Source organism: Trachurus trachurus (assembly GCF_905171665.1).
Source record: "Trachurus trachurus genome assembly, chromosome: 11".
Classification (NCBI taxonomy): domain Eukaryota; kingdom Metazoa; phylum Chordata; class Actinopteri; order Carangiformes; family Carangidae; genus Trachurus; species Trachurus trachurus.
The window spans coordinates 24,190,149-24,202,649 of NC_139904.1; the positions used below are offsets into that span (position 1 = coordinate 24,190,149).

Here is a 12,501-nt window from a genome sequence, read left to right on the forward strand (position 1 = left end):
TTCAGTGAGTAGTAGCCTATAGCCTACAGACCTCTTACAGTCTATGATACAGACCAGTATAGTGGTCGGTACTGGTCTGGTCGGTAGGCCTACTGGTCTATAGACCATGCAGTATCGACCGGTAAAGACCAAATTATGTCTTTCCCTGCCCCTTGTTGGCAACAGTAAGCTAGGACCCACAGCAAGCATGGATGTTGTCTTATAACAGATCCATGACAGTAACCTGTAGGACCTGTTCTCCAGATATGCCCTACTCAACCTGGTACACATATGACTAAAGAAACAAAGCCCAATCGTGTGCCAGGGCATGTCAAAACACGGATGTTTACCGTCGCGCTGGTTCCCAGAAAAGGATGTGAATGGGATCTTTGCATTGCGTTTTGGGTTATGTCAGAAAATAAACTCTGTGGCTAACACAAGTTTATGATAGCGTACTTAAAAGTTTTGTTCAGCGAGATAATCTTCACATGTATACGGACACCTTTAATACCTACCTAAATGCGATCGAAGTAAAAAACTAACGCTTCAACGGACTACTACAACGGGCCAGTAATCATGAAGGCAGTGTGTGCGAATTGAAGGCAACTGAACTTTGCACGCAAACAGATCATACTGTAGGCCTACTTAAAAAAAAAAAGTTATCTAGCCTACTCTGTTGTGGGTTTCCCTAGGCGACCTGTGGACCTGCCTTCAGCAAAAGCAAATACGAAAATTAAACAAAAGAAAAAAGAAGAAGAAGAAGAAGAAATCCATCCTTTTTCTTTTCTTTTTTGTCTACAGCTGCTCTGAGCAGGAGTGATGGAGAAGGAGGAGGTGGTGTCGCATGAGGCAGACGGGGCAGGTGGTGCAGCGGGAGGAGCGCCGCTGCCGCTGCCGCCGCTGCTGGACCGCACAGCTGCTTGTTGTCATGGAGGAGCAAAGATGGCGGTCCTGGCCTATAGCCTGGGCAAACGCGAAATAAATCAACATTTCACCATTAAAAATGCCAAATTAATATCGCTAGCGGTAGTTATCCTTCTCCTCGTGTTCCACACTGCATCGCGATATCATGGAGGTAAGTGCTGTTGCGTTATTTTAACTTACATCGATGCAGACAGGGAGACACTTGACACAAGCTACCGCTAACGTTAGCCAGCTAGCTGCGCTGCTCAGTGCTTCTCTCAGTGGCTCCGTGCAAAGCTCGTTTATCCACTGGTGGTTTTCAAAAGGGTGACACACACAGGCTGTGACTGACTTAACACGAAGCAGATAGACCGTCACCGTAGACTTTATTGACTAACGGGAAAAGCGTGAACTTCAGTCAGCTTTATCCGACTGGCTAGCCGAGTCAAGCTAGCACTGCAGTTAGCTGTGTTTACATGCTCCTGTCAGCACACGCTTCGAGACGTGTGGAGAGTGATGAACAATTGCCCTAATTAACAAGGATTTTATTATCATGGGGCAAAGTCAGTTAAAGTAGTTCGTCGGTGAGTTGGTTAGTTGGTCCAGTCCGTTACGTTGCCAAATAAAATGCTTGAGTAATACGAACATTTTTACTCGATCTTATTCTTATCTCGGTCTCAGTCGAGCTGGACTCTGGTTTTTCTTTATCAAGACCACAGCTGCAGTGACATCTTAAAAAAAAAAAAACTGCAATTGTTTCTTCTGTCACTCGCTCACTTTGGTTTATGAAGTGTAATTGCAATTATTTATTTATAACTGATCTTGCACTATTTATTTATTCATTGTTGTCATTTTAACTAGTGTTGTTTTTATTATTACTTGCTTTTATAATGTTGCCGGAGGTATCATCATCACGGAGTAAGAATTCCATTGTACTGTGTGACGCTGTCTTCAGTATAGGCTATATGACAATAAAGATTTGAACTTACTTAACGATAATTTAAATTGTTTATGTGCATCTGAAAACTTGGTTGCACCAGTGTCAAAAGTGGGAGACTTTAACAGGCTCTGTGCCGTGTTCTTCTGTTCAATCCAAACTTCGTTTCAATTATCTATGGTGTGATTTTATATGAAATCTTTTTTTTTCTTTTTAGCTGTGAGGAATGATACAAATATCAAGCCACATGATTATTATGAGAACTGGCACTGAAAACACTACAGTAATGGTCTTGACCGTGAATATCCACTGAGCTTGTCTAGTATACGGTGTTGTTATACAGTTGAACAGTATGGTAGCAGCCTGATTTCTGTCTCAGGTCTATAGTGAGTTTGTTTGGCTTTTGGAGGAAACTCAAGACAGAAACTCAAACTGGACTGGGCACTTGTGTTCAGGTGTAAAGCATTTGATCTCATTTTTTGCATACCCCACACTCCACAGACAGAGACTGACAGTGATGGCATAGAGCCCAGAATTTGACTTTAAAGAAAAATATTAGCATGGCATACATCCACCTCACAGCTGGGTCGCATACAGTGGACTTTGTTTATGAAAATGGATAGGAACCAGAGACCTCTGTGTACACACTGAGAGCAGCTGCCTTGGCTGGCGATGACACTGAAATGCCCACGTCTGTCGCCAGTCTGCCGATCCTTCATGTTCGCCTGTTTCTATGGAGTGATTCAGTTGTAGATGACTCTATTCATTTTGCACACAAATGAATAGCTGGAGAGATTTATGGTTGGGCTAAATTACTGATGACTTCATTTTATATTATGGCCCCCAGCAGAGCTCTGCATTGTATCCTAGTCTTTTGACGGCACTGAATGAAAAGCCATGGTGCTATTGAGACAGCAAGTTGCAGTCATAGCTACAGGGAAACTGTGGGTGAAAGCGAGATTAGTGCTTTTGTTTGGTCTTACTGGTAGATTCTCTGTGTCTTGCCTCCAGGTGGGGACTCATGTGAATGGCTGCTGTCCAGAGGACGTTACTTGGGGGAGAATGTATGGCAGCCTTATGGCTGTATGATGCACAAATACAAAAGCAAGTGAGTCACTCTAACTGTATACGGTTACTGTTATGTTTGAGATAAAGATTTAAATGTGTAGTAGTGATGGATGAAATGTGTGTGTCTGTGTGTTTCTGTCTGTAAGAGTGGATGGGTGATTCATGAGCCAAATATCAATTTGAAAAGATCACATGGTCAGACATTGTGTAATAACATCAGTGCACTAAACCGCCCAGCACTTTAATTATTGCCATCTGCAGTTGTTAAAATGCACAATTTTCAGATGCCTCACCATCATTTTTTGTTTTACAGTGAAGCCAAAACATGCCTTTCTGAAAAGCGGGTTGCCTTTGTCGGTGATTCACGGATCAGGCAGCTATTTTACTCCTTCATCAAAATTATTGACCCTGAGCGAAGAGAAGGAGGAAACAAGGTGATGATGAGAAACAGTGCTATGTATTTTAGTCAGGATATGTTTTACAGCAGAAAGGTGGGACAAATAAAGATGAAGGTGCACAGTATGCAAATATACAAATCTACATTTCTGAAGCACAACTAGGTGCAAAAAAAAAAAGAAGACAATGGTCAGATACTGTCGGTTATTCCGCCATGTCTGCTTATGTTTCTTGAGCTTTCTGATCTGATCAAAAACAAGTAACTTACCATAATCCATAACGTATAGCCTGCAGCTGTATCCTCACAGATCCACCTAAAAATACTTTCAGAAGAGCAGACAGAAAGGTGGAGCGGTCTGTATCAGTCATAACAGCTTGACAAGCCAAGCAGGACTGCTTGTGTGTTCTGATAGAAACATTTGTCTTGTATTCTGCTCTGATTGAGGACTTGAATAGTGTCTGACAGGGAATTATTTAAAACAGTCCTCTTTTTTTTGGGGGGGGGGGGGGGGGGTTTGCAATACGCTGCTCTTATTATTTACAAGAATGCACCTTAAAAAATGTAAGCCTAGGCAATCATTCAATGCATGCACGCATTGCTTAATCTGAAAATATTCTACTTGTGATAAGTTTTACTTGCTGTTCTTAAGCCTGGCACTAAAGCTCAACCTAGGGCGTAAGTGAGAAATGGCCGCAGTGATTTTCAGACTTCCTGAAAGAGGTGAAGAATAAGCAAAAACATGCTGCAACAAATATATAATAGCAAGTGGTTTGCACAGAAACTCAAACATAAAACGACCCAGCACTGGCATGCATGGCAATTATGCAGCATTCTGAACTATTTTGGTCTGATCTTGAGTTGGGAAAAACAGGAACAATATCTGCCTCACAGACTTTCTCTCTGTCTGTCCCCATGTAATGTCTGAAGCATGAGGACATTTCCTTTGAAGAAGAGAGTTCTGCTGTGAATGTGGTGAGCTATTTCTGGATGTGTTTTTTTTTTATCTCTTCTCCTCAGTCTGTCAAAACACTGTGATAACAGTTAAAATGTCCCTCTCCTCTTTGTGTTCAGGACTTCCTGTGGTATCCAGAGGCAAATAATTCTATGAAAGAGCGTTTGACATCATGGACACATGTGAGTTTTGATGTTGTGTTCTGTTATCAGCAAATTGGGAAAATTGTTAATCAAAGAAGTTTCATAGACTTGACATTGTCACAGCGGTTTTGGGCAGGGATTTGCTGTTCTGACTGCAGCTTCTCTTATCTGTGGCAGGAAGCTTCAACTAAGCCAGATGTTGTCATCCTTGGAGCTGCCACAGTAAGCTGTTTAAACCAGTGCTTAGCATTGTGTGCGCAATTTTGTGACGGACAAAAGCAAGGTGTTGGCTGAGGTACATCAATCTTAACTCCCTCTGTTTATCTACAGTGGTCCATCAAGTTGCACAGTGGCAGCATTGAGACCCTCCATCAGTACAAAGTCAACCTGAGCGCCATTGCGGTGCATCTAGAGAGGCTGGCGGACCATGGAGAGGTCTACTGGGTGCTGCAAGGTAAATTCAGGCTCTAGTAGAGGATCCAAGATGGGAGCTGTTTATCATAGGTCATCTCAGTCAGGGCGTTAAAGCAGCTTACTGCCGTTTCCCCCCTTTACAGTGATTAATCTGTCATGTGATTACTGCTTTCAAGTCAAATGGGATTACCATTAGACGTCTGGATGGTTCAGAGCTTTGACTGTGAAGTGTTCCCGTAATCAATTTCACTTCAGATGGTCAAATACCACAAAGTGGTGTGTTATTTGTAATTAACTACACTATATCTTATTATCCACATATATTCATTTGTTAATCACTGACATTAAATGCAATAAAAAAAAGAAGATGACTGGGATCTTGTGGGTATTTAGATGCTATAGTGTGTATTGTGAGTATTTTCACGTGTGATTGCCTATATTCTCATATATACACCATCTCAACTTTACTTTACTTTTTTCACATTTCACACAACACATTCACACCTCTGCCCAACAGACCCAGTCAATGAGGAAGTGTTGAGTGGGAACAGGAAGATGATCACCAACCAGCAGCTGGAGCTTTACAATGAAGCAGCAGCAGACGTGCTCAACAGCAGCAAGCGCAACGGCAGGTCCCGGGTCAAACTGTTGGCCGCGTCGCGTCAGGCGGCACTGGAAACCATCACCCAGTCGGACGACGGCTTGCACCTGCCTGAGAGCACCAGGAACGTGGTAGGCAGGGTTTCTGTTAATCTTAGGGTATTCATTGGCAAATATATTGTCCTGTTCAATACGGCAGCACAGCTGTTGTATTTTTTTTAATTTGGAATATTACTCACATCCTCCTCATCATCCTGTGTAATTGTCCTGTCAGGGTGCCATGGTCCTCATGAACTCTGTGTGCAACAAGCTACTAAGGCCCATAGATGGCTCCTGCTGCCAAACAGTACCACCCCCCAACTTCCTCCAGAAACTATCAGCATGTTTCTTCCTGGGCTCGGCGCTGGTCTTCCTGGTCCTCCACGTCCTTGGCAACAACCGCCACCGCCGACCTGTGCCCCCTGATGTGGAGAGCCTGGAGGAGAAGAAGCCAGCGACTGCAGCTGTCCCCTTGGGTCCAAAGGCGCCCTTCCAGGCGCTCTGCAGAATGGGCATCATCATGGGCTATTTTTACCTTTGTGACAGAGCAGATGTGTTCATGAAAGAGCAGAAGTTCTACACACACTCCACGTTCTTCATCCCTCTCATCTATATATTCGTCCTGGGACTGTTTTACAGTGAGAACAGCAAGGAGGTAAGACAGGGCAGAACTCACTCTCATTTCAATATTAATCAAGTTTTTCCAAAATTTAAATTTTGTTTTTGCCTGCCTCATGCACATCCTTGTGTGTGTTTCACTGTATGCAAAAACATTACAAAGGTGTCTTTACCTTTTTTGGTTGGAAACAGTGAAAATCTCTGACCCGCAGCTTATTACCCTGGCTGTCTGTTTGGATGGATTTACTTTGATTAAAGTTTGCAAAGTCATATCTGTTTCATGGTTTGACTTTCCCTCTGCACAGACCAAATTACTCAACCGAGAGCAGACAGATGAGTGGAAAGGCTGGATGCAGCTTGTCATCCTCATCTATCACATATCTGGTGCCAGCGCCGTGAGTTCTACATCTATCCCTTTCACATGCAATTGGGAGTAACCTGCTTGGATGTGGTGTTTTATTAATACTCGATATAAAAACCAAAATTGACTTTTTTTTTCCCTCCCACAGTTCATTCCAGTGTACATGCACGTGCGGGTGCTGGTGGCAGCATATCTTTTTCAGACTGGCTATGGACACTTTTCGTTTTTCTGGCTCAAAGGAGACTTTGGACTGTATAGAGTGTGCCAGGTGAGGGTGCAGACAGTTATACTTAAACCAGTTTCTTGCCATGACTATGGCATGATATTTGTGGTATGTTGGAATGAATTACAGTGGAAATCGCTTATAGTGATGACACTTGTCGTGAACAAACACTTATATAGATAGAAAAGCTTGTGACAAAACAGTCCCTTCACAAATGCTGTTAAAAATATTCTCTTTTAGTTATGAAGTTGTCTGCTTACAGTGCTAAATTAGTTTTTGGCGTATTAGACTACAAAGGCGCGTTTCCACTGCAGGAACTTCGGGGTAATTTTACGGGGCCGGGGCCGTTGGTGCGTGTCTCCACTGCAGGAACCTCCCCTACAGGGCCGTTTACAGGAACCTTTACGGGGCCGAACGGAGTCCCTGCCTGGGGGTAGGTACTCAGATCAGCCTAAGAGAAAGCCCCGAAATAAGATGCATTTTTAAAACCCAACGTTACTAAAAACTCCTGCAGTGGAAACGCGGCTCAAGTTGTCATATATTAGGTTCTCTTCTAACCTGTTAGTTCATAGTTTTTGGAGCCACTTTGGGCCACCTTTGGGGTGTGATGCTATGATTTAATTTGGTATGGGTTTTATGTTTTTTTCTATGCCAGGTGCTTTTCCGTCTAAACTTCCTGGTCTTGGTGCTGTGTGTGGTGATGGACAGGCCCTATCAGTTCTATTATTTTGTCCCGCTGGTCACCTTCTGGTTTGTTGTCATCTACGCTACACTGGCCATGTGGCCTCAGATCCTGCAGAAGAAAGCCAACAGTAGGTGTCGGAGAACTGATGAAAGTTGAAGAAGCTGTTGCTGAATTTGATTCCCTCATTTGAATCATAGTAATCATAGTCATTGTACACCATGAATGTGAAACTGCTCCCAATTTTCAGCGGCAGGGTCTCATTTAGAGAACAGTTTCACAAACGACTGTCTTGTTCTCTGAACAGGTAGTGGCATATGGCACCTCGGAGTCCTGGCAAAGTTACTGGGCCTCCTCTTGTTCATATGCTTCTTTGCCTTTTCACAGGTGGGTGAATTTTATTTTATCAACAATGTCTGTAACTCAACTTTAGTCAGAGTTGGTAAAACTCAATATTATATCATATACTACAGATTTTATATTGGTTTTCATGTGACAGGCGTATTTGTTGACGTGTCGGTATTATTGCTTTACAGTGCAATTTGAAGTTAAATTCTTTCCAATCTAAGAATGTTGTATTTGATCACATTTTTGTAGCCTAAATGAGCCTGCAGTTAAATTCTGAATGGGTAGTCAGTGCAGTGTAGACACAAATTGTAAGACTCTACTTTGAGAACCTCTGAATGACACTATCATGTTTTGTTTTTTTTCTCTCAAATTCATGGTTTGGTCGTCGTTTGAGATCCCATGTAATATTCATGTTTTGGCCTTGTGACTTCCAGGGTTTCTTTGAGAGCATCTTCTCCATGTGGCCCATCTCCAAACTCTTTGAGCTGAACGGAAGCATCCACGAGTGGTGGTTCAGATGGAAGCTGGACCGATTTGTAAGTCAAATGCGATTCGCTCCACATGCACCCGCATCTAGTAGCTACTGCATGAACACGTTTTCTGAAATGTCACATGTGGCACAGTACTTCAGAAGCTTTTTCAAGTACGGCCTAATCTACTAAACTTGCTATAAAATCATTTTCATGTGTTAATGCTCTTTTGCAGGCGGTGATACACGGCATGTTATTTGCCTTCATTTATCTGGTGCTGCAGAAACGCCAGGTGCTGTCAGAGGGAAAGGGAGAAGCTCTCTTCTCTGCCAGGATTTCCAACCTGCTCCTCCTCTTCTCCGTCGTCTCCTTCATAGTAAGTAGTAACCAATTGTAGTTGATAAAACAATGTACTCGCTTGCAACAGCAGCTTGGGAGAGAGTGGTTACACAGTCATGGGTGTGCTGTGTACCTAGATAAATGCCACGCCTAGTAACGGTCTTGACAACCAATTGTCTGTTCTTTATCTTCTTAATGATGTTCTTATGTAAGACTGGCCACATATTGAGAAAGATACACGGAATGTAGTGTGTGACAACAAACTCATCTCTAGTGGATAACGCCCATTGGGTGGCTGTTCCTTAGCACTGAAGCAGCTCCCTGTTCCTTTCTGACTCCACTCAAGCAGTGGGAGATCACAGGAACAAAGACTTATCAAACTAAATCACTCCATTCATCTTTGCTACAGCTGAAAATAAACACTGTTTCCCATGTTGTCTTTTTTTTCTCCCATCACTCTAGACTTACTCGATATGGGCCAGCAGTTGCAAAACCAAAACAGAGTGCAACGAGATGCATCCTTACATCTCTGTGGTCCAGGTACAATAATTAACTCTTTGCCTTTCCTCTTGTTTTGTGTATTTATTGTCATGAGGTCATGTGCTGTATAATCCCAATCTTAATGCTTCTTGTTCATCTTTATCGTTTGGCTTTTGTTTATGAGTGTCAGTATTGTTTTATAGTTGTAATCCCTTTGGATTTGCCTTGAGATGTCATTACCATAATTGCATGATAATATGTGTGTGATATCGAGGGAGTTTCCCCCTTGTAGGAGCTAAAGATAGCACAGGCCTTATCTAGAGCTGATCTTCACTGGAGCATTGTTTAAAGTAGTGCAGTAGATAAGGTCACTGACAGTGTAGTTGAGCATTCCTCCCCCGAAGGGGTGGAGATTGCATACCCTATCGTACTACACCCAGTGTGTCTTCATGCTTTAACTCTTAGAAATGTCAAAGTTATCTCTTTTTTTTTCTACAGATTTTGGCCTTCATTCTCATCAGGAACATTCCTGGCTACGCCCGCTCCATATATAGCTCATTCTTTGCATGGTTTGGCAAAATCTCCTTGGAGGTGAGTTAAAAATATGATAAAAAATGTATTTATGTGGCTCTTTATAAAACGTATATAAGTTATAGTAGTTATTATATAAGTGTTTTGCAGAAGGTTCCATACATTATAAAGATGAGGAAACAGTGAAAAAATGGGATAAAACAGCATAAGTTTTGTTACCCGTCATTGAACATGCTTTGTTTTTCTTGTCCAGCTGTTCATATGCCAGTACCACATCTGGCTGGCTGCAGACACCAAGGGAATTTTGGTTCTGATTCCAGGGAACCCGTCACTAAATATCATGGTCAGCACCTTCATCTTTGTTTGTGTGGCTCATGAGATTTCCCTCATCACCAATGACTTGGCCCAGGTGGTCATCCCCAAAGACAGCGTGGCTCTGCTTAAGAGACTGGGGGCAGTGGGGCTCCTCAGTCTGATTGTACTGCTGCTTGCCAGGGGCAGCCAGCATACACCCGGCGCCTGATGAACTCCTCTTTGTGGGAGGGGGCATAAAAGACTTGCTAAGCCTGTGCTGAGATTGAAGCAAGGTACAGACCCAAGCAAGGAGCAGGCCCCGGGGGGTTGGGGGCTACTTGTGACCACAGGCGACAACGAGCAACCCACAGGAGATCACCACTGGCCCCGTCTGAGCAGAGTCTGTACTTTTTGACTGCTGTGAAAGTCGCACACTGAAGAAAAGAAAAATGCCCAGAAAAGAGGGGGGGGGGGGCATTGCTCCTTTTTTTAGGTGCAAATTGCAAGAGGGGAAAAAAAGAACAATAACACTCGAAACGTTTACATTATCTGGATTCAACATAGGAGAAACTTTGAGATGTGGTAGTATAGGCCAGACCAGATGTCGGAACCACTCAATGTGGCAAAGGTTGCTTATCATTTTTGAAAACATCCATGTCTGTGGATGATATTTTGTAATGATAACCCTTCCTGAGTCACAGCTAAATTAGAGTTATCAGCTGTTGAAGTTAATTTCTCCCTTGGAAAAAATGCATTTTAGACACTGGTACATATCTTGGTTTAGACTCAAGTTCAGGATATTTATCAGTGCTTTAAAATATTGTGTCATTTTAAAGGGGACACTCTAAGCTTTCATTCAAGCCCTTTTGTAAATAATAATAATAAAAAAGTGAGCTGTCAACAGTAGCCATATAAATGGGTGCCACTCCCACCGGATACCAAAATGGCTACCACCATGAGGGAACAAATCACAAAACCAAGGTTAATTCACTTACACACACACACACACACACACACACACACACACACACACACACACACACACACACACACACACACACACACACACGTAACACTGCAAGTGACCAAACACAAAAATCGAGTACAGCCACAAACCAAAGGGTCACACAAAGTAGTTGCTATATCTCAACAGCAACATGAAAGATCCAAACAAAAGTGAACTGCCACTGCGATGACACAAAATGGACACCAAGCAGTCTGCAACCACATCCTCAAAGACTGTGGTAAATGCAATTAACCAGCAGACACTGACCTTGTAACTCACAAAGTCAACTCCATCACACTAAAGCCGTTTTCCCACTAAAATTAGCGGGTCGACGCAGGTTTTTTAAACGACCCGCTAACAATCGGCATTTGGCCCCTTTCACATTGACCAAAATGAGCCGCTGGGGGATCAGACAGAGCATAAACCAGTCGCCCCGCTCTCATCTGCGGTGCAAGAAACACTGTGTCATGCCACAGCCACGGAGTGTGAGGTCCGTCTGCCGAGGTAGACCTGCTGGCTGACCTGAGCACCAGGACCGCGGAGGACAGTGAGTCTGCCGCGGCCGTATATAGACTATATTATGACGGACGTCCGTAGGCTACGTGATATGAGACCGGCACGATGACGTGGCGGCACGTAATGCTCAGCGTCATCACGTAAATTAGCGGGTTTACCCAGGTCTGGCGTTCCCACTGCAAGCCAATCGGAGCCGAGCCGATTAAAGGCGATTTTAACCCGCGTTACTTGCAGAGTCGTTTGACGCGGCTCGGTGCGCCTTTCCCACTGCCACCAAAAGCCAATTATTAGCGTGTTTAAACAGGTTTTTTGACCAGTGGGAAATTCTGAGGGGTGATTTTCCAGCCTTATATTAAAAGTGAAGTTTTGCTCTGGAAGTTACTCGACCAAAAGTCAGTTAGTCTTTATACATTTCTTCCATTAAAAGAAATGAAAAGAAGATGGACAGCAGAATCCTTGCAATTGTTAGTAGAGACCTTGTAGCAGCTGAGGGGCACTACCTCAGGTCTTGCTATAGATTGTATACAAAAGAGAGTTCAAAAGAAGAATTAGTCTGCAATGAATCTGATAATGCTGAAGCCAAATATGAACCTGCTGTAAATCAGTCTTACAATGAGCTGTTCCAGTTCATCAGTATGGATCTCACAGAGTTAATGGAATCACTGTGCAAGCATAGTAAGTTGACCAAGTTCCTGTCCAGCCCAAGCCCACTCATGCAAAAACAAAGCAGAGAAGCATCAGCGCACCTGCACTAATGCTGCCTGTTTACAACGGGTGGGGCCAGCGCAAAGCAAAAGTGCAGATGACTGTACCTCAGTCAATACTCAGCTTGCCAGAAAGAAGAATGTTGTTTGAGTCCTTGCACGCATGTCACAACAGGAAAGACAGACTGTCAGCAGCTGGACTGGCTCCAACATCCTGATTCGAGATGAGATTGTCATTATCCCCAACAATGTAGGCTACCTACCTACTTACCATCAATGCTCCAGCAACACAAATGTCTACTGTCAATGAGGTGCTTAACCAGTCACTGACAGTCATGCAACACTTAAGACTGAAAAAGATTGTCTGTGTCTTTGATCAAGCCCTTTATTCAAAGGCAGTTGAAATCACATGGGAACACAGTGACAAGTTTCAACAGATAATTGTCAGGCTTGGGGTATTCCACACCATCTGCAAGTTGCTGGGAATCATAGTAAAG

At 43.3% G+C, this 12,501-nt stretch overlaps 1 protein-coding gene across 1 annotated transcript; it reads left to right on the forward strand.

The window, feature by feature from the left end:
* The first annotated feature begins 667 nt into the window (after window positions 1-667).
* On the forward strand, window positions 668-10,783 carry casd1 (CAS1 domain containing 1). The gene is given in 19 exon segments (XM_083981947.1): window positions 668-1,054; window positions 2,831-2,927; window positions 3,201-3,321; window positions 4,212-4,256; window positions 4,356-4,418; window positions 4,557-4,601; window positions 4,710-4,833; window positions 5,311-5,525; window positions 5,668-6,087; window positions 6,356-6,445; window positions 6,560-6,679; window positions 7,290-7,446; window positions 7,624-7,703; window positions 8,099-8,200; window positions 8,370-8,510; window positions 8,936-9,013; window positions 9,452-9,544; window positions 9,738-9,968; window positions 9,971-10,783. Coding segments are annotated over 19 exon segments (2,544 nt in total). The 5' UTR covers window positions 668-798; the 3' UTR covers window positions 10,037-10,783.
* The last annotated feature ends 1,718 nt before the right edge of the window (window positions 10,784-12,501 follow it).